Genomic DNA, 25599 nt, shown 5'->3' on the forward strand with positions numbered 1-25599 from the left:
CATGATGGAAAGCATATGCCAGATTCCATTTGCATTATAGGGGACAGGCGTAATGGATGATCCATGACAGTGTAAAACTCAGCTATATATAGAAGAAGAATCTGGAAGAGATGGAAAGACACATAACGTTTTACCGAAAAAAAGCTTTGGACTCTTGGGGACATCATGTCATGATGATGCTCAAGATTGTACCAAATGAAGACATGCCAATTCACGTCAGTCATGTACAAGAACATATTAAAATATTAATCTCAACTGTAATGTTCTGTCTGTATGCAAAATTACAAAGATAAAGACGCTTTCCATTCTCCCCAATGTCTCGGTGTAACCCATCTAACTTAATGATACAACTAGTCCTAACGTAAGGGCCAGGCTCTTTTCCGGTATGTATTAGCAAAAACACATTCTCAAATCCCAACTGTATCTCTGTTTACTCTTCATCGTCAGCCGCGTCTGCCATGCTGGTATCCGCTGCAGGGCGAGGCTCGTCGTCATCATCGCCAGATGTGGTCTTGGCTTGAGTGGGCGCCTCCTCCTCATCGTTATCCTCCTCGTCACTATCGACGACGCGTCCGCGACGAGCTCGCTTGTTCTGTTGGCGTGGAGCGATCTCCTCCTCCTCATCGTCGTCGCCCCCTTGCTCAGCTCCGCCGTCGACATCCATTTTGTCATCATCGACGGCCTTTTCATCGGCCTCTGAGAGAGGAGTCTCTTCTCTATCGATGTTCCTCTCGGCACGCTCGAGTTCGTCATCGTCGTCGTTGTTTTCTTCATCGCTATCGACCACAATCTCGGCTGACTTGAACTTAGCGGACTCCTTCTTTGTGAGACGACGGCGCTTTTTGGTCCGCTCCTCTTCTTCTTCAGATTCGTCGTCCTGGCGCTCGCTCTTCTTCTTTTTCTTTCCTCCGGACCGTTTCGGTTTGGCCTCTCCTGAACCCCGTGGGGCAGTCTTTCGCTTTCGCTTCACCTTTTCCCCGGTCTCACTGTCGGTCGTCATCTCAGCTTCGATGCGGGCTTGCTCTTCCTCGGCTCGCTGAGCAGCCAAAGCTCGATCCTTCTTGGCAATCTCGTCACGCTCTTTCTTGATCTTCTCTTGCCGCTCTCGTTCTTGTTCCAAGATCTTTTGGCGCTCTTCCTCACGGCGTCGAACCTCTACCTCTCTTAGCTCCTTGGCTGCCTGTATCTTCTCCTTGTTCTTCTCCTCCCACTCTTTCTGCTTGCCAATGGCGCGCTGAAGCTGGTTACGCAAGGTGTTGCGTGCCATGTTGGCACGCTGCTCTACGTCATTCTTGGGATAAGGAGTTTGAGGGTGAGCTGCAATCTCATCCAACGATGCGATGGCAGACTCGAGGCCCTCGGCAGCCTTCTCAAGCTGTTCTGTTGATCGCTTGTTCTCTGGCAATCCTTGAACCAAAGTAACAAGCTGAATTTGAACAAAAGCAACGTTGAACTTGTAGTGCACCTGCTCGGGAGCAACCTCGAGAGCCTAGTAGTCTGTATTAGCACAATGCCATGTTGAAAACAAGCAAACATACCTTCTGAGCACACTCAAGTGCCTTATTATATGAGTCGACGTCACGCTCGGCTCGGCCACGGTTCAACCATGTTCTACCCAAGCAAGCAAGAATTGTCGGGTCATCTTTCTTGCCGTCTTTGGAGAGAGCAATTTCATAGTGCTCAACAGCCTTCGAGTATTGCCGAAGCTCGGCGTAGATATGCCCCAGGTTGACATAAAGGTGAGAGTCCCTCACCGTCTCTCGAACCTTGTTGAAGATGCCCAACGCCGACTTGTGGTCCTTTTTGTCTTCCACAAGAGCAATGGCAATACCTTGGGCGGCATAGGCGTTCTTTGGGTCCAGTGAAAGGGCCTTTTCAAAGAACTCTACAGCCTTGCCATATATGGCGCTTCGCTTTTGCTTATCGGAATCCGATTCGCGACGCATTTCTCGCGCTTGCATAAGATACAAGTTACCCATACCGACCAAAGCATGCCTGTCATGCTTGTCGTAGTTTTGCAATGTATGCTTGTAGTGGCGGAACTCGGCGTCCTCGTTAAGGTTGGCGGGCCGTTTTCTCGAGTGAACCTTGCCTAAGTACCAGCCGTACAGGGCGCGGACCTCGAGGTCGGTGTTGTTCTCCTGGTACAACTTGGCAACGGCATCAGGTCCCTCCTTGTTTGGATTCTTCCTGAGCTTTATGTAGGCAAGTCTGGCACGAGCATCTGTATAGTCATCATGTCGAGCCAAGAGTCCCTCATACACCTCAGTAGCCTTGTCTGTCAACCCTCTCGACTCGTAGCTTCGTGCCAGGTTGAAGCTGATTGTCGATACCAAGGCATCCGTATCCATATCAGGGTCCTTTTCGCCAATCTTTATGCAAGCGCCTAGTGCAGCTTCGAACATGTCACTGGCAAGCTCATGCTTTTCAGCTTGTGAGTGGAAGCAACCTATGTTGTTTAGCAACTGGGGTGGCAAAGACTTTCGGAGTGCAGCCTTGATCTCGGCTGCGTCTTTGACATCCTCTGGTCGTTCTGAGTCAGGGATCTGGTCCAACTCCAGTTGTTCTACTTGCTGCAGGCATTGTAGAGCCTTGTCGGACTGATCTGTCTCATAAAGACGAGCTAGGTTGAGGAGCACCGAAGCATCTGGGGACAATGCTCTCTTGGGGTCTTTCCAGGCATTTCGAACGCCTTCAAGTAGTGTAATGGCTTTCTTGAGCTCAGCCGACTTGTCCTCTTTACTATCGCTGACCTGGTTGGCAAAGACTTCCTCGGCGTACAGTGTACCAAGGAGAATCATGGCCTCGTGGGTCTTGGATTGCTGAATCATCTTCTCGAGGCGAAGTTTGGCTTCTCCAAGGTCATTCTTCATGACGGACAACTGAGCTACACCAAACTTGGCAGGAAGGTAACCGGTCTCAGTTCCACCTCGAGCTTCGTCAGCACGTCGGTAGTAATCAGCTGCCCGTTCGATATCTCCAGTGTAGTGCTCCTTTCTTGCAAGCAGATACCAGCCGTCACTGGCAATAGCGTTGACGTCTGTGTACTGGATAGCCTTGTGCGCCAGCTTGTCGGCATTGTCCCATGCCTTTCTAGACAGAAAGTACCCAGAAAAGGTAGAGCAGGTAAGCGGGACATCTTTGTCCAACTTGAATGATTTTTGTGCGTACTCTGTCATTGCTTTCTTGTAAAGCTTGAGGAATTCGTCGCTGTTTACTGGCACATGACCGCTGGCGTCCAAATAGTAAAGTCCGAGCAGAATGTTGGCAACCTTGGAGTTGGGGTTGATCTCGAGACACCTTTCCCAGGCCATCTTAGCATCGTCTTTGAAACCGAGCTGCCAGAAACAGCAACCAATGCCGATTCGAGGGTCTGGGTCAACCAAGTCCGGCATCTTCTGAAGGACGTCTTGGTATATCGCCAGCGACTCGGGGTATTTGTGCATCGAGAACAGGGCCCGAGCTTTTCCCATGAGCGCCAACATGTTTTTGCCTTGAGACACACGCAGAGCATCATCGAATGACTTGACAGCCGTTTTCAGAAGTTCGTGCTTCTCAGACCCAATACCTCCCGCGGTCTTGGACGGTGCTTGTAGGGAAGCTCGTAGAAGCAGCAGGACGCCACGAGCGAGGAAAATGGGCGGGAATGATGGGTTCAATCGGGCAGCGTCGTTAAGAGAAGATGTCGCGAGTTGAAGGTAATATTCCTTGGTCTTGGCCTCGGAGACGGATGTGCCCTCAGGGGCGACACGGGGCGCCTCTCTACTCTTCCACAAATACATCCAGCATAAACAACAGACCATGCTGACTCTATCGCGCGGGTTGGCACTGTTTTTCTGGATCTCGTTGCCGCCTCGCTGGAGCATCTCGATGGCATGGTCGACCTTGTGTTGCTTAGCATAAGCTAAGGCGACGGTCATCCAGTAGGTCTTTGCGGCGTTTTCGTTTTCTAAGAGGGTACAAAGATCGGCGGGTTCGTCGACGAGGTCCTCGAGGTTGATTTCGACAGCTTCATCGGCCTCGCCGCTTGGAATAGGAATGTCGATGGCGGAGGGGATGTCGCTAAATCGAGTGCTGACGGGCACCGACTGGGTGTCGCCATTGACACCATTGGCGGTGCCATTTTGTGAAGAAGACATGGTGGCGAGAATGTATACGTGTATGTGCGTGCGGAAAAGATGTCGTGTTCGTTCGGAAGCGAAAAGTTGGGTCGAGGAACGCGTCGCTCGTAGCTAGCAATGCGCCTCGATTAAAAGGAGGATCAGCTCATCGAGTGGTTCAAAGACCAAGCAGCATAATCAATCACAAAATCTAAGCCTGCTCGAACGATATTCAGGGTGCGTTGGCGAAAAGGATGAGGGTGGTAATGATGGCGCAGCGCAGATAGTTTTGGCGTTTTGTTGTATCACAGGATGAATGAGAATCTGAGAAGCTGCTAGAGGTACTCGAGGTTCGAGCAGTAGGTACGTACCTACTTTTTGCTGGTGGGGCGTTGGCTACTCTACTGATTGGTCAATGACTTACAAGATCGAAACGTCCAACGACAGTCGACATATTAACCAGAGAAAGTATTTGAACATTTTCTTAACCATTTCAGTTATTGATGAATTATCTAATGACATATTGTTTTAGCTTTTTGTTGTTTTCTTGTAATGTAAGGTGCGAGTATTCATGTTGAATTTGTGAGTGTTCACGTTGGCCTCGATGGTTTTATTATTAAATTGAACAAGACACCAGAACAGTCCAGGGATGAAGAAGCCTGAACATTCAACACAAGAAAGAACACTGATATAATGAGGAGCACGCGTATCATTTTTGATTTGGGTTGCGGCTGTTAAGATTATCCTTGAAGTTATGCGGGCTTGACTATCACCTGGTACAGATGTATCCCTTCCTCATCTGGAATTTGCAACAACACGCAACACGGCAGTATCTTTCTCTATGATATTCACAAGGAAGCGGGCCTCTAAAGTGAAGTGAATCAACTCCGGTCATGCAGGTCGTCACTAGCGTACTCTATATGCGATATACCTCAGGTATAAAATCGCCCTACTTCGCTTCACCTGCTTCGCGATTTGGAGCACAGGATTCGCGGTTAAAGGAGGGGAGCAATATAAAATAGTTTATTATATCTAATCCTATATGCATATAGTGACTTTATACTACTAGTAACTTAGGCCTTTACATATGTACCCCAATGCAGTAACTAACTTGTAGACAGAACTGAGTATCGCGGTCTGCTGCGGCGAGGGGGCCGGCGGCATGCACCTGTCAGGCAGTGTTTGCTTGCTTTACATTCTCTGGCTGCCGCCTATAATCTCTCTGTTTTCACCACGAAACAAGCTCCTTTTATTTTTTCCCTCTTGACCTCTGACTTTCTTCTCTACAGCACCAGCTGGATCGTACTTGAAATCTGAACCCTCCAGGTCACTTTGTTATTGGAAGTCCCTTCTTGCATTTCTAGCCTTCTTGTTCTTTACAGTAAGAGAACTGATATCACAACCTATCTGCGTATCGCTTTTTGGTATTCGACTTCCTTCGCTCTATCAGCATAAGATACTCGAGGAGATCTTATAACGATTTCACCGGTTGGGAACAGCCTCTTTATCCCCTTCCCGTTAGTATTGCTACCAGTCGAGTTATAATCGCGGCCTCTTTTACTCAAATCTTTAACAGATACTTATGTACTCTCCTCTCTCTTGTTTTCGATCCAACGCGGAGTATTATTCTTGACTCTTCATCTGTTCGGCACAAAGCAGCGGTTACCGTATAGCTACTACGCCATGGCCCCTACTTCGACAAACGTGAGCTCTACCATAGGTAGCCGAAGCAAAAAATGCTACTCGTGGGGCTGCTTAACACCCTCTGAACAGGGGGGTGTAATCACAAGTATTGTCATTACGTCGATAATTCTCTTGTTCGTTTACATGTATTATCTCGGGCGCATCACTGTTGCTCATCAGGAAGCTGCGATCGGACAGCAACGACGACGCCGACGTCGACGCCAGCAGCAAAGAACAAACCAGGCACAGTTTTACGATGTCGCTCTCATCCAACTTCCGGTGGCCCCCCATTACCCAAGCGAGAACATCGTTTATACTTACTCTCCATTCATATACCACCCCAATGGCCAAATCAACAACTTGCAGAGTCAGGCCACCCGAATCCTAACTCCCGAACAGCCCATTCCAGCTGTCACACCTCTCCATGTCGCTGCTTATGCTGGTTATCCCATGGCCCATATTCAGGGTCAACACGACAACTTCCCGGCGAACCAACGACCGGTTTCTATCTTGACATCAACTCCCTCAGAGAACATTACAGGGCATCAAGCAGACTGGTGGGGACGCTTGCGTCGAGTTATCGGGCTGCCTTTAGGCAGAGCCTCGACCATTGCTACTGAGTCCATCCCTACTACTCCCGTAATTCCACCACATGGGCAAAACTGTTCCCAAGGAGAACCAAGACTCGGTCGACTGGGGTCTGAATGCACCAGACTAAGCCAGTCAACGCATTTCGAGCCCGAGTACACTCTCAACGCTGGCAACTCAAATGCAAGTCCTCAACCTCGAGACAACGCGAGACGTGAGGCTACAACAATCCAGTCACCTCCTTCCGCCGTTGCTACCGTTCATAGTGATGACTTTGATGTCGTCTGATCCAAAGCCGCCAAGCATCGCAAACGCCTTCGCACATTATGAGGCTTTATTCACAAGATCGAGGCAGTAGCCGACTTGGCCGTTAATTTTCTTGGAGATTCATCAATGCTGATGATCAACCGCTAACAACGATCGGGATCGATTGACGAAAGGCAATGCGAACTCCTTCCGCCTCATTCTATTCGTCAGATGTTCATTTTCATTTCCCATCTCCCATTTGGCAGAGAACACAGACTTTGAAAGCTTTCTATAGCTTCAATTGGCGAAAGAGTCATTGTCAAAGAATATCAACTTTGATAAGAGTAAATAAGAAGCAAGCAAGACGGATTTGGTTTTCAGTACAGTTGTTTTATTTTGCAAAGGGTCCCAAATTGTAGGGCGCGTATCTCAAGCTTGTTCAGGGTATCGTTTTTGAGAGAAGGACCATTCGAGTATTGACTCATGTTCATGTAAAAGGTCGATGTTGTGATCTCTTGACTCTGGTTGATATAATTGGGCAACGACAAGCAAGACTTGACAAAACTATATGTACAAATTCCCTGGTTGTGTAGGTTTAGGAGAGAAATAAACAACTTTTGCACAGCAATACTCTATCTTGGACAAAAAGGTAGTCATGATAAATCGATTGAGTGGTGATTGGATACATGATGTCTAGCTGTGCAATAGATATATGTAGTATGTACCTATCGTATTATTCAAGTCGAATCAAGAGCAATAATTACCAGCGCTAATCCTAGCAAAATTCCAATCTGGGAATTGGTTCCACAAGAGGTTAAAATAGGTACATATAAGTTCGAACCTTTGGTGGCTGCCCTGGCTCAAGGCCCTTGTTGCTTTACTTGAGTGCCTAAACTCTACTTGGACTCAACTCAGCCCAGCCCCAGTCAACGTCATCCTATCCTATCCTATCCCTCCCATTCTACCACTACTAACTTTCCTACCTACTTTACCTTACTTCACTTGTTTGCCGACACCGCCGACCTGACCACGACCTACTTTTTTCCCTTTGGCAAACTCCTTGAACAAGACACCGACGAATGCGACTTGACTGAATGTCATTCGCATCAATTCCTTCATCGTTGTATCACTCCATTAGACCCATGCTTGCCCCTCCCCCGCTAGCAACGACCTGCATTTGAAGCTCTCGTCCACCAACAGCCCGGAGCTCTTCCCAGGTTCCAGCTTAACCGCGCGAAATAGACTCTGCAAAGAACTCGGTCTGCACCGACAATCGCGATTCTCTCTGATATCCTTCAAAATGTGGAACGACGAGGATAACAACCCGTACGGAACCAGCTTTGACAGACGGGATTCGCAATCATCGTCCATCAACCCGACGTCTCCGTCCACTCGGGAATGTAGGTTTACTAAATTACCACCATACCTTGAATTTAATTATTATTGGCGGCACAGATCGGGCCTTTGACGCTGACAATTTATCTACAGATCAGCGCTTCGAGCCCCCTCAAACACCAACCTCCGATAGCGACAACGACCACAACCATGGCGTAATTCATGACGACAGCAGCGACGATGAGGATGATGGAGATTTGACACAAGATTCTGGCCCAAAGCGCAAGCCTGGCGGCTACGATAGTCGAATCGAACAAATTCTCTATGAAAACCCCAAACTGTCCATTCTCATCACAGATGCTGGTAAGAGTATAGAAAGTGGCGGCAGGTACATAGTGTACACTATCAAGACTGGCGTATGTTTCTTTTGATCTGCGATTCCTAGGAAAATCACTGACTATACCCAACAGGACCTTGAGGTGCGCCGCCGGTACTCCGAGTTCGCTTCGCTGCGCGATGCTCTTACTCGCCTTCACCCTACCCTCATTGTCCCTCCCATCCCTGAGAAACACACCATGGCTGATTATGCTGCCAACCCAACCAATGCGAAGCAAGATCAACAGATCATTGACTTGCGTAAGCGCATGTTGGCCGTGTTTTTGAACCGTTGTCGCCGGATGGAAGAGATTCGAACAGATGGAGTCTGGTGGCGATTCCTTGACCCTAATGCCAGCTGGGTAGGTTCTTCATCTCAATGCGCGACTATCGCTATAGGTTACTAACAGTAGATTAGAGCGAGGTCCTCCACTCTCACCCCGTGGCTTCAATCCCGAAATCGATCTTGAAGGCGCCTCCACTAAATCCTGCGAACCCAACTCCTGCGCATAATTACTTACCCATCCCAGCTGCGTCGGCAAAGTTGAAGACAGTGGCCGGTACTAACCACGACAACAGCTCAGGTCATATCCAAGCAGGACCCCATGCCTTTGGTCGATTTCCACCTGAAGGGCATAATCTCGGCGAGCAGGAGCTCGATCCTTACTTCATATCTTACGAATCTTCGATTAAGGACCTTGAGCAACTTTTGACCGGGCCCATGGAAAAGGTCAATCGACGAACCCTCAGCCATCTTTCATCATTGGCAGCCGATCTTTGCGAGCTGGGCTCTGTTTATAATGCCTTTGCGGTTTCGGAGCAGGCACCGTCACTCGGGCCTGCTATTGAGCGCATAGGCCAGGCGGCTGATCTGTCGTACATTGCGACGGAGGAACTATCTGGATCTCTGGGCGCAAGCTTTGCTGAACCGATGCGTGAGCATGCGCAATTTGCAGGTGTTGTCAGGAGCGTGCTTAAGTACCGCGTGCTTAAGCGTGTACAGCAAGATCTCACTACTGAAGAACTAAGCAAGAAGCGAGCACTTCTCGATCAGCTGGAGCAAAGCGAAGCTGAAGCTCGAAGGATTGAGAATTATCTATCCAGTAGTCAACAAATTTCACCGCCGCCAAAGCGATCGACGAGCCTTAGGGAGTCGCCCTCTCATCAGCGACGGGATGGTAGTCAAGAGGACACCGAATCCATCGATTCTGATTTCCCAGGGACACATGGTGACTTCTCGTCTCATACCCCCTCAGCCAGCCAAGGATTGCCCGAAAGGAGTACCAGTGTGCCCTCTCATAAGAAGATGCCCAGTGGGAACTCGATAACAAACAAGATCTTTGGACCCATTCGTCATGCCGTGCAGGGAGTTGTCGACGTCGATCCCGAGAGAACTCGACGTGATTTGATCGGAAAGACAAGAGAGAGTATTGGCCAACTGGAGCAAGCCCAGGTGGTCTCTGAAAAGGATGTCAAAGAGGCCAGCGCTAGTGTGCTGAAGGACATGAAACGCTTCCAAAAGGATAAGGAGGATGATTTGCGACGATACATGGTGAGTTGCCGCACGTAACACCGATTGGATTTCTGAATGCTAACACTCAGCAGCTTGCGTATGCGCAGAGTCAAATTGAATGGGCAAAAAAGAGCAAGCAGCAATGGGAAGAAGCTCGAGCAGAGGTAGAGAAGATTGATGAGTCCTGAAGCATGCTTTTGTCTTTTGGTTTTCGGTCAATGATTCTTGGTTTGGAGCTTGAAACGGTAGAGGATAAGATCAGTGTGGGGAGCAATGTTCCCATTATAATTCATACAGTTGACTACATGTCATACCCTTACGACCGTTAGGTCCTTTTGATCAAAAGCCCTCGCTCGTCTTGATTGTGATATATCGAAGTCTCGTAGTCCGATCTGGGTTTTTGGTTTGCTCACCTCCATCATTTCATAGCTCATAGGTCGGGAATTATACTCACCTCGGAGGCTTCATATATAAGTGGTTAAGGACAGAGTAGCGTTCACCAAAGCAACAACCCATATGGCAGCATTCAAAAGGCCAGCATGAGTTAAGACGATGGAGATAATCAAGCTTAACTCTTAGAGAAATGTGTTTCTTCACATGGGTCTTATACAACTAACGCCAATACAATTGACAATTCATCTTTCCTTCTTAACCTTGTCTTTTCATGAAGACAAGATTACCAACTGAATTACAAAGAAAACTTGGAAGTTCTCTCATCAATATTACCATTGAGACTTCTACGCTCGCAACTTGCAACTTGGACTCGATATTCCAGCTGGCTTGACCTGGTCCAGTCAGGCAAAACTCAACAGATCAGCATGATATAATGTAGGTACACACAACAACTTATGGCTGTTACCAAGATGACTACATACGTTATGAATCATTATTATATCACATACAATAACTAGTATATTAAATCAGAAAACATGAATGTGCACTGATGAGGAAACCCCAGCGTTTTCTCAGCTCAAAGCACAGGTAAAGTTGGTATGTGACGTTGCCTTATCGATAACGCTACTCATAAAGACGCTTCCCTGTCGCGACCAACACCTTTCATCCGCCTTATGCATACTGATCCCAGAACTCTTCGCCATGGCGCAACAGGATGGGCCTATCGAGTCCATCGCGGAGCCGGGTGTCAAGGCCCAAGGCCAGCTTTTACACGAGATGCGAAGGGAGGTCGCAACTCTTCTCAATAGATCACAAACGGGGTTTCCTGGCGCCCAGCCCGTGAGCTTCGCCCGACAGCATCTCGACGAACTCGCGCAGCACGAGTAGGCACAGTCACTGACAGTAGACGATCTAGACTAACATTGGATTGCAGCTACTATGTCGTTGAGAAGTCCGACGGTATCAGATACCTTCTTTATTCGACAACCGACGAGAACAACAACGAGACACACTACTTAATCGATCGCAAGAACGACTTTTGGTTCATCACAAACAAAAGCCTTCACTTCCCCCTCGAGACCTCCCCGGAAGCTTTCCACACAAACACGTTGATTGATGGCGAACTGGTTTGGGACACCGGCTCGGACGGGAAGCGCGTCCCCATGTTCCTTGTATTCGATTGCCTGGTGCTAGACAATATTGTGCTTATGGAGCGAACACTCGACAAGCGCCTTGCGTACTTCGACCAGCGATTTTACCGTCCTTACAAGAAGCTGTACCAGGAGTACCCCCAGGAGCTAGCATTCCAGCCCTTCTACGTCGAGATGAAGAAGCCCCAGTTCGCCTACGCCATCGACATGATGTTTAGAGACATTCTACCCAAGCTGAAACACGGAAACGACGGGCTTATCTTCACCTGTCGTACCACGCCCTACAAACACGGCACCGACACTCACATCTTGAAGTGGAAGCCTCCAGAGGAGAATACCATTGACTGCCGTCTACGCCTGTCCTTCCCGCAGGTTGAACCTACAGAGTCGGAGCGTCGGGAGGGCATCACGGAGCCATTCATCGACTATGACAGCATCCCCAAAGCAGAGCTTTATGTTTACAAAGGGGACAGCGGTCCCGATAAATACGAATTCTTCAACAATGTACATATCAATGAGGAGGAATGGGAGACTCTCAAATCTCTCAACGACCCATTAGACTGGCGCATTGTCGAATGCAATATCGACGAACAGGGAAGATGGCGTATCGTTCGTTTTCGTGACGACAAGAATGAGGCAAACCATACCAGCACCACTAAGAGTGTGCTTCAGAGCATTGAGGACAGAGTCTCGGAAAAGGACCTATACAGGGCAGCAGGTGATATCAAGAACGCGTGGAAGGCTCGGGCCAGCAGGGGCTCCAAGTAGAACAATTGGTTCACGGCCATGGCATCTAGAAGGATATTGGTTCTGTATCGATCGGGCGAGGCGTTAGAAAAGGCATCAGGAAGAGGATATTTATGTTTCAGTACTGCCGTACCCGGAATTTAGAAGCATTTTGTGATTTGGCTTGGTGATGTGTAGTCGAGATAATTTCGAGATAGTGATCGTGCATCAGTATCAGAAATTGAGCGATGAAATTAGCAAATCAGTTTATGCTAATTAGATCAGACTCCTTAGGCTGTTTATTTTTGTACCCTAAGACTCAAGAGGCTGACCTGGTTTTTTTTTTTTTGGTATCACTGTCCGTGATAGTAGCAAGTCATGCATATATTGAGCTCTTCCACAGCGACAAAACAAGGCGTGCGTTTGGAGTAAAATAATCATGTTATTATTAAACTTTCATTATCTATACCTAGCACCCAACGTCACCTTATGCATTACCTAGGTATGCAGCACAGCGCAAGCCAAAAGCAGATTCATAAACCCCTCGCTTTACTTTCCAGTTCCCGTACCAAGTCTGCTGCCGCTTCCGACCGATGAAACTCCAAGACGCCAGAGTAACGGCTTCATGTTCTTACTAGTGAATCTGAGCCCTTCGTCCACTTCGCAGGGTTCTCCAAGGCTGTCGCGTTACGCGGTACCTCGCTGGCAGAAATTAAAGGAGAAACATGATAACAGCAACAAGCATGACAGTACAGCTGAGGTTGGTGGTTCCGCTGGTGCCACCCCAACCTCGAGGCTCGGGCTTCTTGGTGCCGCCGGAGATAATGACTGGAGTAGGAGTGGGCATGTGAGGCACAATGGGGCTGTTGCCGGTGCTTACAGGCAACAAAGTGTCATTAGCGGTTGGGTAAGGAGGGTAAGGGGATGGGGGAACGAGAACTGTCGTGGTAGAGGTGGAAGCATCACCCTCGGTTTCGTAGATCGTCGTGGTGAACGTGCTTTCAGGAGGAACACCAACGATGCTTGTAGGTTTCGGATAGGGAAGTGTCAGAACATATGTGGTGCACGACGTCACAGTGCTTCGCGGCGCAGGGGGGAAAACGTTTGAGACGGTGATGGTTGTGAAGACGCTATCGGTTGCCGAGGTGTCTGTCTCTGACTTTGTGACAGTGCCTGGGTTACCAGTGACAATAGCATCTGGAAGACCACTGGTGACCGAAGTGTCAACTTCTGTGGCAGTGACGGTCTCTGGATTGCCAGTGACGGTGACATCCGGAAGGTCGCTAGTGATCGAGGTGTCTGTTTCGGATTTTGTGACAGTCTCTGGATTTCCAGTGACAATAGCATCTGGAAGACCACTGGTGACCGAGGTATCGATGTTAGTCTCTGTGACAGTTTCCGGGTTGCCGGTGACGATGGCATCTGGAAGACCGCTAGTGAGAGAAGTGTCGATTTCGGTCTCTGTAACCGTTTGAGGCTCTTCGGTGACAATGACAGGCGTTCCAGGGAGAGCGTCAGAGGTAGCTGCAGGACTTTCGTCAGGGGTGACAATGACAGTAACAGTCTCTGTCATGGTAACGGCCTGATCCTCGCAGTACTCGGTAGTTTCCTCGATAGTGGTAGCTGGCACGGAAGTGGAGACCTCAGTAGGTGCAGTAACGTAGGTAGTGCCAGTGACAGTCTCGAACACAGTCTCGACCTCAAGAGTGGGAGTGTGTCTGACCTCATAGATGGTAGACAGTGCAGTCTTGGTCCTGTGTAGATAGTTAGCCCCAGGTTGAAGCTTCAGTCAGGTGCTGGATGCATACGAGATAGGGTACGAAGCAGCAGTCTGGTCACGGCGGGCCTTGTGATGGTGGGTGCCAGCAGCTTGGATTGCGATCACAGTCTCACCAGGGGAGGAGGGGTCAGAACGAGAAAACCCTATTCACAGTCAGTCCATGTGACAAAGAGAGAAGACCTGGAGCCTACCAAAGTATCCGCAGAGGGCACCGATGAGGATACCGGAGCAGATGAGAACTAATGCCCAGAAAAGGGGCCACTTTCGAGAGCGTGACTCTTTGACCTTTTTCTTGTTGGCCTCAGGCTTGACCTTGGGCACGCCGGAGGTTGCCTTGCCCTTCTCAACATCCATCATGGCCGCTAGAGTTTTGGATAATCAGATGGACTATTGTGACAGTTAGTGGGGTGTTTGCGTTAGGCAGAACGTGCTGCCGTAACGACGAAGAGGAGGTGAAGATTGGAAGGTGCCTGGCAGAAGTCCAAGCAGATTAGGAACATACCGATCGCAGACTGGATGGAATGACCGTATGTAGAACGAGCTGACAAAGAATAACGGTTGCTGATATGAAAAACCCAAGAATGTTAGACGTTGTGATAACGAAGTTTGGTGGAGGAGTGAAGCAGAGAAGAAGGGGCAAAGGTGAGAAGGAGGGGAATATAAGTAGGCGGTGACTCAAAGAAATAAACAATTGGCAGGAGTAGATCGGCTCGGTAATCAGAAAAAGAAAGAGCCTGTGATTCATTCAGCAGGCAGCGACGGTCGCCTTGGTAGGGAAAGTCCACTCGGCTTCTGTCAGCTGGCAGGCAGTGGCAGACCTAATACTGCCAGGTTTACCTTCCCTCGGTTCCAATGCTTGCCTCCCGAGCATCACAAACAATTTATAAATTCCGATCCTTGCGACTGGAGAAGGGAAATCGAATCAGGGGTAAATATCAGTCAGTGTCTACTTACAGCGAAGCTGGTGATAGATACTTTTGTTTTATATCCTCCGTGCTTTAAACGATAGTCGTTCGAGTACAGAAGAGAGTGAGCAGAAAGAGAGGCAAGTTTCAAAAGAGAGGAGTAACGCATACTAAGTGAGAAGAAGTAGAAGGGAATAGATTGTTCTTTCCCTGGGAGGAACACTCAACTTGTACTCGGAAGGTTGCCATCCAAAGCACCGCAGCAAAGGCGCAACACCGTACCTCCGTATTCCCCTTCCGTCAACAGGATACCCCTTTCTCAGGAGTGGGCAGCTGGGATTACTCCGTCCCTTCCAGGTGGGAAGCAGAAGAGCTGGCCTACTTTACCTACCTACCTACTAAGTAAGGTACTAAGGTAGGTATGTGGGCAAAAACAAATAAACTAAGAGTATTAGGACATCAATAGCATAAGGTGGCCTACTAATTTCGTCTCCTGAGCCTCCCTCCAGTGGCCAACGTTTCTAGTACCCTGATGTTTCCCTCTTCTTACGGCATATCAAGAAAATGATTCGACGCATGACAGACGACACGGCCAAGCTTGTGCTACGAAGATGTAGCCTCTGTTACTCCAGGCCGAAACTGCTATGGAACTTTCTTGGGCGGAACCACAAAAGGGGGGTTCTGTGACAATGTTGCCTCGCGGTGAAATGAAGCAAACATGATCTCGGTCGTACATCAACGGCTACGATGGGACGACTCAAGTATTACAATGTTTCCACAACACATACATGCTGTGTGTCTGCTCCTGCAGTTACCATTTTGAGGACCGACCGAGCCAAACCACCATTACAAATGAGATTATGGGTGAACCGACTTGTGAGAGGCCAGTGGCAGAGATAAAATACTCGAGGAGTACCTTGCTCCCATTCATCGTCACTTGCCTGTTGAGTACCAGAAGTTGGCCTCTGAGCTTGAGGGTACAAAAACAAAATTAGCCTAAGAAGTCTGATCTAATTAGCATAAATTGACCTACTAACTTCATCTCTTATGCTCCCGGCAGCCAGTTTTCCTGACACCCTGATGCTTGTGCAGGTAATTCAGCTTCGTATATACGGTTTAAGGTCAGTACACCAGGCGAGAAACGAGATGCGACACATGTTGCTTGTATATATATTCAAGGCAATCATTTCCAGATTCTTTGTGTATAAAGGAATTGTTGCGATTTGTCCTGACGCTTCCCTCGATGAAGTGAATAACAATATTTGCTTGTCGTTGGACTTGGTGATTCCCGGCTTCAGTCGACAGTGAGCTCTATGTCATAATTTGAAGGACAGTCACTGGGTAAATTTGCAAAGCAGTCCACACAAGTCTACAGCGCATCAACTTGTAGGTTCAGTCTTTCGAGTGGGCCAAGCGTGCTTCAGGCATATGCTCAGTCAACATAAGATCGAGAACCAACTAGATAACTGCTTACTAGGCATCTCTACTTGTCATGCAAACATTCATGTTGATCCAAGAATGACGTGTACTATTGTTGAAAACAGCCGGCCGAGTAGTTACATACTGGACTGCGTGGTTGGAACCAGACTCGACGTTGACGAGCTTATGCAGCTAGCCACAAATAATGAGTGAACCCATAGCAGCATACCGGAGGATCTTTTCCTATTGGTAAACGGGAGCTTCCTTGGTCTAGCTTAACATGGCTTAATAATTAAAACTAAACTGCATGGGATTGGTAGCAGTTGGATTTAATGCATATGCGTTTTGGACGGCAAGCTCTCGTCTTCCTAAAGTGGAGTGGAGAGCCAGCCCAAAGTAAGGTCGCGTCGCGCACACGGCCACGGAACACGCCTCCGCTTATCGAGCTTCTCCCTCTCCCACTTTCACCAACTCTCATCTTGAACAGCGGGACAGAGACAAGGACTCTACTTGCCTCTACGACACGCAATCTTATCACATTCATACCGTCGCGTTAGCGGTTGCCTAACTGAGCCAAGGCGATTGTTGTCATCACCCAGCATTTACTACATACTGTAAGCGCATTCGATTCCGTGTTAGTACTATTGCGCACCACGAATTCTCGTATTCCAACACAACTCAAAACTACAACATCAACACTATATCGACACGTAATTCTGAAAGGCCCTCCTCAGGACCTCTTCCTCGCTTGAGTCTTCGCCATAATTGAACATCGGGTTTTGCACAGCGCATAATGGCGCGACGTCGCGCGCGTAACGAGAAGCCCGCCGAGGTGGTGGAGGAGGAAGAGGTGGTGGAACAGGACGAGGAGGAAGAACCAGAACAACAAGAGCAGCCCGAGGAGCAGAATCGAGCTTCGGAAAATGAAGAGGAGGGCGAGCAACGCAGCCTGGAATTCGATGAGGAGCTTTCCTGGAGACCCGCCAAACCAATTCCCACTGGCACATTGATAAAGCGACTCGATAAATTATCCAAGGAGCTATCAGAGCTTGATCAAGGCGCCACCGACCTCGACTCCCTCACAAATGTTGCCAAGCAGTTGGGGCATCGTAACTTGCTTCAGCACAAGGACCGCGGAGTCAAGGCATACACAGCATGCTGTCTAGTCGACATTCTGCGGCTCTGTGTCCCTGATGCGCCCTTCTCTGACGATCAACTCAAAGTGCGTTTGGCATAACTCTTTCGTTTGCGTTCCTGAAAATGCTAACATGCACTAGATGATGTTCACTCTGTTCATTAAAGATATTCTGCCCGCTCTTCATAACCCTACGAACCCATATGACAGCCAGCATAAATACGTTCTTACATCTCTGACAGAAGTCAAGAGTGTTTTGCTTCTCCATGAAATATCTGGGGCCGATGAACTCCTCGTGCGACTCTTCAATAACACGTTTGACGGTGTAGAGACATCAGGCTCTAAAGCAGCCACTGAGGAGCAGGTCGCCAAAGATGTCGAGCTTCATCTGACAGAGATGCTGATGCAATTGATCGACGAATCCGGCGGCGTATCACCACAGGTGGTTGATGCCATCATCAGCCAATTTTTGAGGGCCGCGCCTCCAGGGGGCAATCGCAACAAAGGACAGAATGGAAACCAGTCTACACTTCTTCTCAAGGCTGAACCTCCAGCCTATGTGATGGCAAAGAATATCTGTAACGGATGTTCTGACAAGATGGCACGTTACGTGAGCCAGTACTTCAGCGACGTTATCTTCAATGCCTCAGGATTTGCAACCAAAGCAAATGGTCATCGACCAACAGATGATTCCGATGATGAAGACGCCGCTTCAGGCCCGTCTGATGCAGACCTCAAGAGTCTCCGTCAAGCCCATTTACTCATTCGCGAGTTGTGGCGAGCCGCACCTGCGGTTCTTCTCAACGTGATACCACAAGTCGAGGCCGAACTTTCCGCCGATAATGTCCATCTGCGCCAGATTGCTACAGAGACAATCGGTGACATGATTTCGGGCATTGGTGCAGCAGGACCTCCACCTCGCCCTACTCTCGACCCATTGGCGTACCCTCCTTTGAAATTGCTGGATGAGGTCCCTGCTCCGGCCGTTGAAAATGTCTTGACAAAACCTTATTCGCCTCAGTCTTTTGCCCAAACGCATCACGCTGCCTACCGCAACTTTGTTGGAAGGAGAAACGACAAAACAGGCACCATCCGCACCGCTTGGGTCACAGCTGCTGGTTACATATTGGCCACGTCTGCGGGAGGTATTGGGCTGAGCCGTGAGGAAGAGAACGAGCTCATCAAGGCTCTCGGTGACAAATTGAACGATAGCGAAGAGAAGGTCCGACTGGCTGCTGTACAAGCGATTGAGCTGTTTGATTTCCGTGATATCGTTCTGAAACTAGGAGCTCTTGGTGGTGTCGACAAGCCCGGCTCAATATTCGCCAGCTTGGCAGATCGAAGTCGCGATCGAAAGCCTTCTGTACGTGTTGATGCCATGGTTCTCCTGGGTAAGCTTTGGGCGGTCGGTGCCGGTGAGATTGCCGATGAGCAAGAAGCTGTTACGTCTTGTCTCGGTGGAATACCCTCCCGTATCATCAACGCATTTTACGTCAACGATTCGGACCTCAATGTTCTCTTGGATCGTGTCATGTTTGAGTGTCTGGTTCCTTTGAAATACCCAGCCATCAAGGGTGCTAAATCGAAGTCAACCTCTCAGTCTCAGAGTGCCAGCAATCAGGCGGAGCAGGATAAGATTCGATCAGAGAGGATCCTATTGATGCTGAAATCTCTAAATCCTTCAGCCAAAACAGCTTTCTTCAATATGCAGGCTCGTCAGCCACAAGTCGCCAAGGGCGTGGAGATCTTTCTTCAACATTGCGAGGCCTACAACGGCGGCGTCATTGACTCCAACGAGGAGAAAATCAAGGCTGCCTTGGGAAGGAATTTCCAGTGGTTCGGTACATTCTTTCCTGATCCGCTCAAGGTCCGCAGTGATCTGCAGAAGTTTGCGAGAATCAATGATCGCCGTTGGTACCAGCTCATTAGGTACTGTATAAACACCGAAACCGAGTATATGAACGTCAGACGAGCAATTCACGAGCTGGTGACCAAGATCCAGGCAAAGCCTGATGCCGCAGTCTGCCTGGACACTCTTGTTCCTCTACTATACCGCTCCAGTTCTTTGATGTATAACCGAAGCCACCTTGCTACTATCATGGATTATTCCAAGAACGATAAAGCAGGGTTCTCGACTGTCGCCCATGAGGTTTTGAATGATATCTCTCAACGAAACCCTGATCTTTTCAAGGCTCACTCGGAAAACCTACGAAAGGAGATCATTACTCAAGCGCCCTCAGAAAGCCAACCCAATGAACCAGGTGTGGTGGATATTCTAAAGGCGTACTCATCGTATTCGAAGAGATACCCCGATGATGTTACTTATGACAAGAAGTTCGTTCAAGTTCTCATGAATTATGCCTTGTATGGGACTCCTGCCCGGAGTGCCAAGTATGCCATCAAAATCTTGCTAGCCAAGAACGACGACAAAAGCAAGGTTACTGCAACTACTCTTCTCCAGAAGGTCATGAAGGACCTGAAGTATGGTTCGCCGCACTTTTTGACGAGGTTAGCTGCAGTCAGCCAGCTGGAGCGTACGGCACCAACCGTCACTGTGGACTTTGACGAAAAGATAAACGATTTAACGATTAAGCAAATTCTGCGCCAAGTTCAGACTGATGAGGAGAAGAGTGAGGTTTCGTGGGTTGAAGATGATGACATGAATGAAGAGATCCAGGCGAAATGCCTCTCGATGAGAACCTTGGTCAACCAAGCACTCGCAAACCAGGATGACGAGGAAGCCTTGGTTCGAGTGAAACTTGTCTTCAAGCTTTTGAAAGAATTCGTGGTTGCGGAAGGAGAGTTCTGCAAAGTCAAGGATACTCCATTGGCTCACAAGAAGCGTCTTAGGCTTCTCGCCGGCCTCATGATCCTGAAGTTGTGCACTGTCAAGAAGTATGATGACGAGTTTGATCCTGCCAGTTTCAACAAACTCGCCGAGCTCATTCAAGACACTGAGCTTCAAGTCCGTCGCTTGTTTATGGAGAAACTGCAAAGCTACATCACTCAAGGAAGACTACGAGCAAGATTTTACACAATGCTTTTCTTGGCTGCATTTGAACCGGCCGCAGAACTCAAGACCCGTGTAGAAACGTGGTTAAAATCCCGAGCCCGATTATTTGCTGAGAACAAAACGCGAGTACTGGAGGCCATGATAAGTCGTTTCATTCCTCTACTGGCCCACCATCCCGACTACAGCTCTGATGTTGATGACTTGGCCGATTTTGCTAATTACTTCATTTTCTACTTAAACACATGTGCGTCGGAGGACAATATCTCGCTGATCTACAAATACGCAGAGCGTGTCAAGCAAACGCGAGACGCACTGAATCCCGACGATAGTGAAAGGCTGTATGTGCTGGCCGACATTGCAATGGCAGTTACACGCAAGTGGCAAGAGAGGAGGAACTGGGTGTTTCAAGCCTATCCAGGCAAGGTTGGTCTGCCAAATGGTATCGTCCAGACTTTGCCATCCAGCGAGGCAGCACATGAGATTGCGCAAAGACAATACATGCCAGAAGAATTGGATGAGAAGCTGGATGATCTGCTAAGAGCTCTCGATCGCAAGAAGGTTTGTGTTGTGCTCCCCAGTTTTGTAACAACTGCTAATCCATCTTTGTAGAAGCGAAAGTCAATGGGCGAAAAGCAAGACCCGCCATCAAAGAGAGCGAGAACTCAAATCAAAACGGTGATCAGAGAGAAACGAGAGCCCAAGACGCCCAAGGCAAAGAAAGCGTCAAAATCTAAGAAGCCCAGGCCAGCCAAGGATTCTCCACCACCTTCAGAGCGCCGTCGTAGTGGTCGAGCTCACAAGGTGTCTATCTACACTGAGCGGGAGGATGAAGAGGACGAGGAGGAAATGCTGGAGGGTGTTGCTGAGTGGGATTATGGTGATGACAAGGAAAGTGAGTCTGGTTCCGGTGGTGAGGAGTCAGAGCTGTCGGATGCCCCTGAGATTGAGGAAACAGCCGACAATGGCAACGAATCCGACAACGAAGATCCACCAGCTCTAGAGGAAGACGAGCCCGAACGACCCAAATCCAATGGACGTGGATCCGCGGCTACACCAAAGAGCAAAGCTGCCGCCAAGCCAGTTACCAAGACCAGTATCGGCAATGAGGCGAAGCGGCCAACAAGGGCAACAAGATCACGACGGGACAAGAGCACAGAAGATATGGACGTTGATGCCGAAGAGTAATCAATAGTGCAAAAAAGGACCAAGTTGAAAATATGGTATATCAGTGTTTTGGAATGATACCTGTTTTTGCAAGGGTGCTCGTGGTGTTCTCTTTCTTGTTATATAGGCTTGAGCAATGTCGGATGGCAGTTTGACCTCCATTATCGTTGGGCAGGAGTCTTTGGTTTGTGTCTGTATTCTACTTTCGTATACCCTCTCTTCCGGGACTACCAATTGCACTATGTTGTTTTGACGTGCTTGACGTGCTAAGCTATGGTCTCGCTTGAGCTTATGCATATTGTGATATCAGATGAAGAAACATCAGGTCATTCATAAACAGAAGGCATCAAAGCAAGCGCTTCACTGTTGACATTTCACTCCCTATCCTAACCCAGCTGCACAGCGCCTAATTCTTCCTTGTCGTTTCAAGACTACAGACATACCGACCCACAAGGAGGAAGAGACATTTGCTCATTGCATCCATACCCTATCATCTCATTCTCCCTCTCAACTTGAGGTTTTATGTACAAAAAAACGATTAATAACACCTGTAACTCTGTCTTTTCAGAAAAAGCATAATCTGCACCCAAAGGAAGAAAAGAAAGCAACGCCACTTTGTCGTCTAATAAGATACAGCCCACCCATGAGAAAATATTCACGCAACTCCTAGGATGGTATTCCCGCTTGAGAAACGCCTAGGTAAATAGCAAACTCAGAGGTTGGCCTCCCTTGCCACGCGCTTGGCAACCGCGTTCTTGTGGCCTGAGAATTCGAGATGAGCCTCGAATTTCTGGACCGTCATATCAGGGCCAGGTGTATAAAGCTTGTTTGTGCAATCCAGACAACGAATGCGCGGCAGCCAGGCATATTTGACACCCTCGGGAAGTGGTTGGCCCTGGATAGGCAGCTCCGTTACGGGGTCAAGATAGGAGTACTTCATCATGGCTTCAAACCTGTCGCCGCGGTTGTATGTCTTCTCTAATTCCTTGAGGGCATTGACAAGCCAGTCAGGGGGTGGGGGCTGATGAAGAGACTCTGTCAGTACGAACTTTGACACTAGTTTTATTGAAAGGTTATGTTTGGTGACCTACTTGTGGAATAGAGGCAGACTGTCCGGGTATTGTTGGAGGGGCCGGCAGTCGACCTATCTGGCCTGGGGGGAGCGATGAAGAAGGTGTCATCGACGCATGGGGGGGCACACTAGATGGTGTTGAAGGCGGTGGGGGCATGGACTTCGAGGGAGCAGAAGCGCTGGGGGCTCGCGGGAAGGCTACAGGTGCGTGGGACGATGCTGTTAGGTCTGAATAGTCGCGGTTCATTAGCCGTCTCAGCTTATCCTGGCTAAGCTTGAGAGTCACAATCATCTGCGAAGGCTCTTCTGTTTCTTCTCTAAATCGGCGGGAAGTTCTGGTCTCGTGATGATGTGCGATTGCACTGGCCTCAGGGGTTTCAGATCGACCAAGGTTGGCCATTCTCTGCTGGGCAGCCGATGCAGCACCACGCATGCCACGTGTTCGAGCAGTGCCACCAGTGATTTGTGAGGGGGCTGGGGAATCGGGAGCTGAGTCTTCGCTGTCGTCGGATTCAGAAAGATCCCCATCCCGAATAGGGCGCTTCGTTCTAGGGCCGGCAGCTCTCTTGTACAATCGACTCTCTTCGATGGTGGCTGCAGCGCCAGGCAAGACAGACGAGACAACGAGCGTCCTGATAGTTCTCTGCCTCTCTCTAAGATCAGGCAACTGTGGACCTCCTCGTCGATTGATAGATCGCTTCTGGCGTCTCTGCTCGCGAGAAAATATCGTCTCGTTCCTTTCCAGGTCGGCCTCGCTAAGCTCGTATAGATATGGTGCATAGTCCTTGGCCTGTTGTTGGGGTCGGAAGACATTGGGGAGGGGCGTTTGAAGGAATGCGCCAACAAGATCGGGGTCCTCGATCGGGCGTCCATCAAAGGGATGGCCGACACTGTACAAACTTCGAGTAAAGAGTTGAGTCTGCTCTCGAATGCAGTGTGCGATGGCGGTTGTGAACTCTCCTGATAAAGAAAGGTCCCGCGCCATATTAGCTGCAAAGTCCTCTGGCGAGTTTGAGGGGTTGTTGATTTCCCATTCAAATTGGTCAACAAGAGTATGCTGACCGATCGTGATGTTCAACTTGATAAGAACTCGCATCTCATCGTTTTTGTAGGCTGAGTATGGAAGTTCTGGGTCGAGCGCATCGTCCTCGGAGTAGACCAGGGGGTAAAAATCATTAAGCTGCTCGCGCATCTGGTGCACTACCTGCTCATACACAGGTTGTGACGCAGGTAGCTTCAACCCCATATCTTCTACGAGCTGTGCCGCGAACAACTCGACATGGAGGAGTCTTTCGTGTAAGTTCCACGTAAATGTGTCGCGCAGCTTGATCTTGTCCCATTCAACTTCCAAACGCAAAGGCACCAGCTCTTCGTGCTGCTCGGCTTGTTTGAGCATATCCTTGCGTTTGTACTTGAGAGGGGGTGTCGTTCGTTGTCCAGGTCGGGATTTCTGGGAGGGATAGACAATGCGCGATGGTCCCTGATTCTCTGTGTATCCGTTGCCGAAGCCATTGTAGCCCTCGCCATAAAGTCTTGATGGTGGGAACCATTGGCGGTAGTCTGTGCGAACCTGGCGATATTCCTGGATCTTGTCGCGTGTGTCGCTCATTATTTTACGGGTCTGGTCGAGTTGACCACCGAGCGCCGCGGCGGCGATGGCATCACAGGTGATGAAACGCTCCACCATCAGCTTGTCAAATGACTCCTTTGTGCGTACTGGTATATCGCTTGGGGGGGTCGATGAGTATACATCTTTCTCAGAACCTGCTGCAGATGCCGGGCCCGTAGCCGGCGCCGTTGACGAGGACGCGGACGGCTGAGCAGCCATATTTGGAGGGTTTACGGGGCGTAGATCGCGGTCGCGGGTCGCGGCGCAGCGGAAGGGCCGCGTCGGAAAGGGAATAGCAGAATGTATATAGATTGTACTCGATTCGCGACGCGGCTATAGATGGATGTATGTGGGGAGTTTCGTTAGGAAGCGTTATCTCTGGCGGGTGGATTCGACGTTGTTGGGCTGAAGTCTACCTCAGATAGAAAAGGCGCGAGGCTTGAGGATTTGTTCAGTTCAGCTGTAACAGTTAGTAGGTTGGGAGGATTCTGCCGTACCGCGACGGGAAGCTGCAACGACTTGGTCTGTGGCTAGTAGTGTATACATGGCGTTCCACCACTTGAACAGCGGATCAGATGTACTTGTCACGAACTGCGCCACATAAAGACAAAGCATGTGTGGCGTGCTGTCTACATCTCAACCAACAACGATCTGAATGTGTAAAATCATCTTCAAGGGTGACTCTTCTAGCTTAGTAGGTACGCTCATTTTTAACGTTATTATATTGCTTGTTGATGCTTTATTTACTATACAACCTCTTTTTATCTCACTTGTCAATCACTTCGAATGATCTGTGGTCATGTCGCGATGATGTTTGATTGCGAAATTGATCCAAGAACGTACTTCAATTACTGACAAACTCAACAGCCAACTGATATTGTATTGTCGAAATAATTCCCGAATATCCACAAACAAAAATGCAGAAACGGCTGCTAGACGCTTTTATCTACCTAGGTGCCTATCTTGGATGCCAATTTGGTGCTGAACCGGCCGACATGTGCAAAAGTGTAGGGTAGCCTCAAAAGGTACCAGCAAGGAACGACCGAACGCCCAAGATGGAATAGGGCTGGATGAAGACCGGGCACTAACAATACAGTTTTGTCCCTTGTGGGTTATCAACAGTGGTACAGGCTTGGATGGAGGGAAAGTGAAACGATGAATAGGTATGTATTTAATGAGAGGCGTAAATGTATGACTCTCATCACTCAATTGCATGAGATGGAGCAATAGTTACATACCAGACTTTTGCGAGATCTTGGATCATGCATGAGCATGTGGCGCTTGGTTGCGCGCACAAAGGTTGTTAGTTGCCCACACGACACGGATATCCATCTTTATTTACTGGGTGGTACGTAGGTAGGTAACTACTAACTACACTCAAATCGACGACTC

At 48.9% G+C, this 25599-nt stretch overlaps 7 protein-coding genes across 7 annotated transcripts; 4 read left to right on the forward strand and 3 right to left on the reverse strand.

The window, feature by feature from the left end:
* Positions 1-430: 430 nt before the first annotated feature.
* Positions 431-4139, reverse strand: FPOAC1_010696 (uncharacterized protein; the record flags this gene model as incomplete). The annotated part of the gene is made up of 2 exons (XM_044855085.1): positions 431-1489; positions 1539-4139. 2 exons carry the CDS (start codon positions 4137-4139, stop codon positions 431-433), a joined length of 3660 nt encoding a protein of 1219 aa, XP_044702398.1.
* A 1644-nt stretch (positions 4140-5783) lies between these two features.
* On the forward strand, positions 5784-6659 carry FPOAC1_010697 (uncharacterized protein; the record flags this gene model as incomplete). The annotated part of the gene is made up of 2 exons (XM_044855086.1): positions 5784-5804; positions 5874-6659. 2 exons carry the CDS (start codon positions 5784-5786, stop codon positions 6657-6659), a joined length of 807 nt encoding a protein of 268 aa, XP_044702399.1.
* A 1258-nt stretch (positions 6660-7917) lies between these two features.
* ATG20 (Sorting nexin, cytoplasm-to-vacuole targeting pathway/endosomal sorting) lies at positions 7918-10028 on the forward strand (the record flags this gene model as incomplete). Its single annotated transcript, XM_044855087.1, has 5 exons — positions 7918-8017; positions 8106-8368; positions 8423-8689; positions 8746-9879; positions 9933-10028. The coding sequence occupies 5 exons, from the start codon at positions 7918-7920 to the stop codon at positions 10026-10028; spliced, it is 1860 nt and encodes a 619-aa protein (XP_044702400.1).
* Positions 10029-10935: 907 nt separating this feature from the next.
* On the forward strand, positions 10936-12152 carry FPOAC1_010699 (uncharacterized protein; the record flags this gene model as incomplete). The annotated part of the gene is made up of 2 exons (XM_044855088.1): positions 10936-11117; positions 11168-12152. 2 exons carry the CDS (start codon positions 10936-10938, stop codon positions 12150-12152), a joined length of 1167 nt encoding a protein of 388 aa, XP_044702401.1.
* Positions 12153-12822: 670 nt separating this feature from the next.
* FPOAC1_010700 (uncharacterized protein) lies at positions 12823-14247 on the reverse strand (the record flags this gene model as incomplete). Its single annotated transcript, XM_044855089.1, has 3 exons — positions 12823-13864; positions 13919-14033; positions 14082-14247. 3 exons carry the CDS (start codon positions 14245-14247, stop codon positions 12823-12825), a joined length of 1323 nt encoding a protein of 440 aa, XP_044702402.1.
* Positions 14248-17007: 2760 nt separating this feature from the next.
* Positions 17008-21547, forward strand: FPOAC1_010701 (uncharacterized protein; the record flags this gene model as incomplete). The annotated part of the gene is made up of 3 exons (XM_044855090.1): positions 17008-17436; positions 17492-20920; positions 20972-21547. The coding sequence occupies 3 exons, from the start codon at positions 17008-17010 to the stop codon at positions 21545-21547; spliced, it is 4434 nt and encodes a 1477-aa protein (XP_044702403.1).
* A 691-nt stretch (positions 21548-22238) lies between these two features.
* FPOAC1_010702 (uncharacterized protein) lies at positions 22239-24426 on the reverse strand (the record flags this gene model as incomplete). The annotated part of the gene is made up of 2 exons (XM_044855091.1): positions 22239-22547; positions 22618-24426. The coding sequence occupies 2 exons, from the start codon at positions 24424-24426 to the stop codon at positions 22239-22241; spliced, it is 2118 nt and encodes a 705-aa protein (XP_044702404.1).
* Between the last annotated feature and the right edge of the window lie 1173 nt (positions 24427-25599).

This window comes from Fusarium poae, chromosome 4, assembly GCF_019609905.1.
Source record: "Fusarium poae strain DAOMC 252244 chromosome 4, whole genome shotgun sequence".
Taxonomy (NCBI): domain Eukaryota; kingdom Fungi; phylum Ascomycota; class Sordariomycetes; order Hypocreales; family Nectriaceae; genus Fusarium; species Fusarium poae.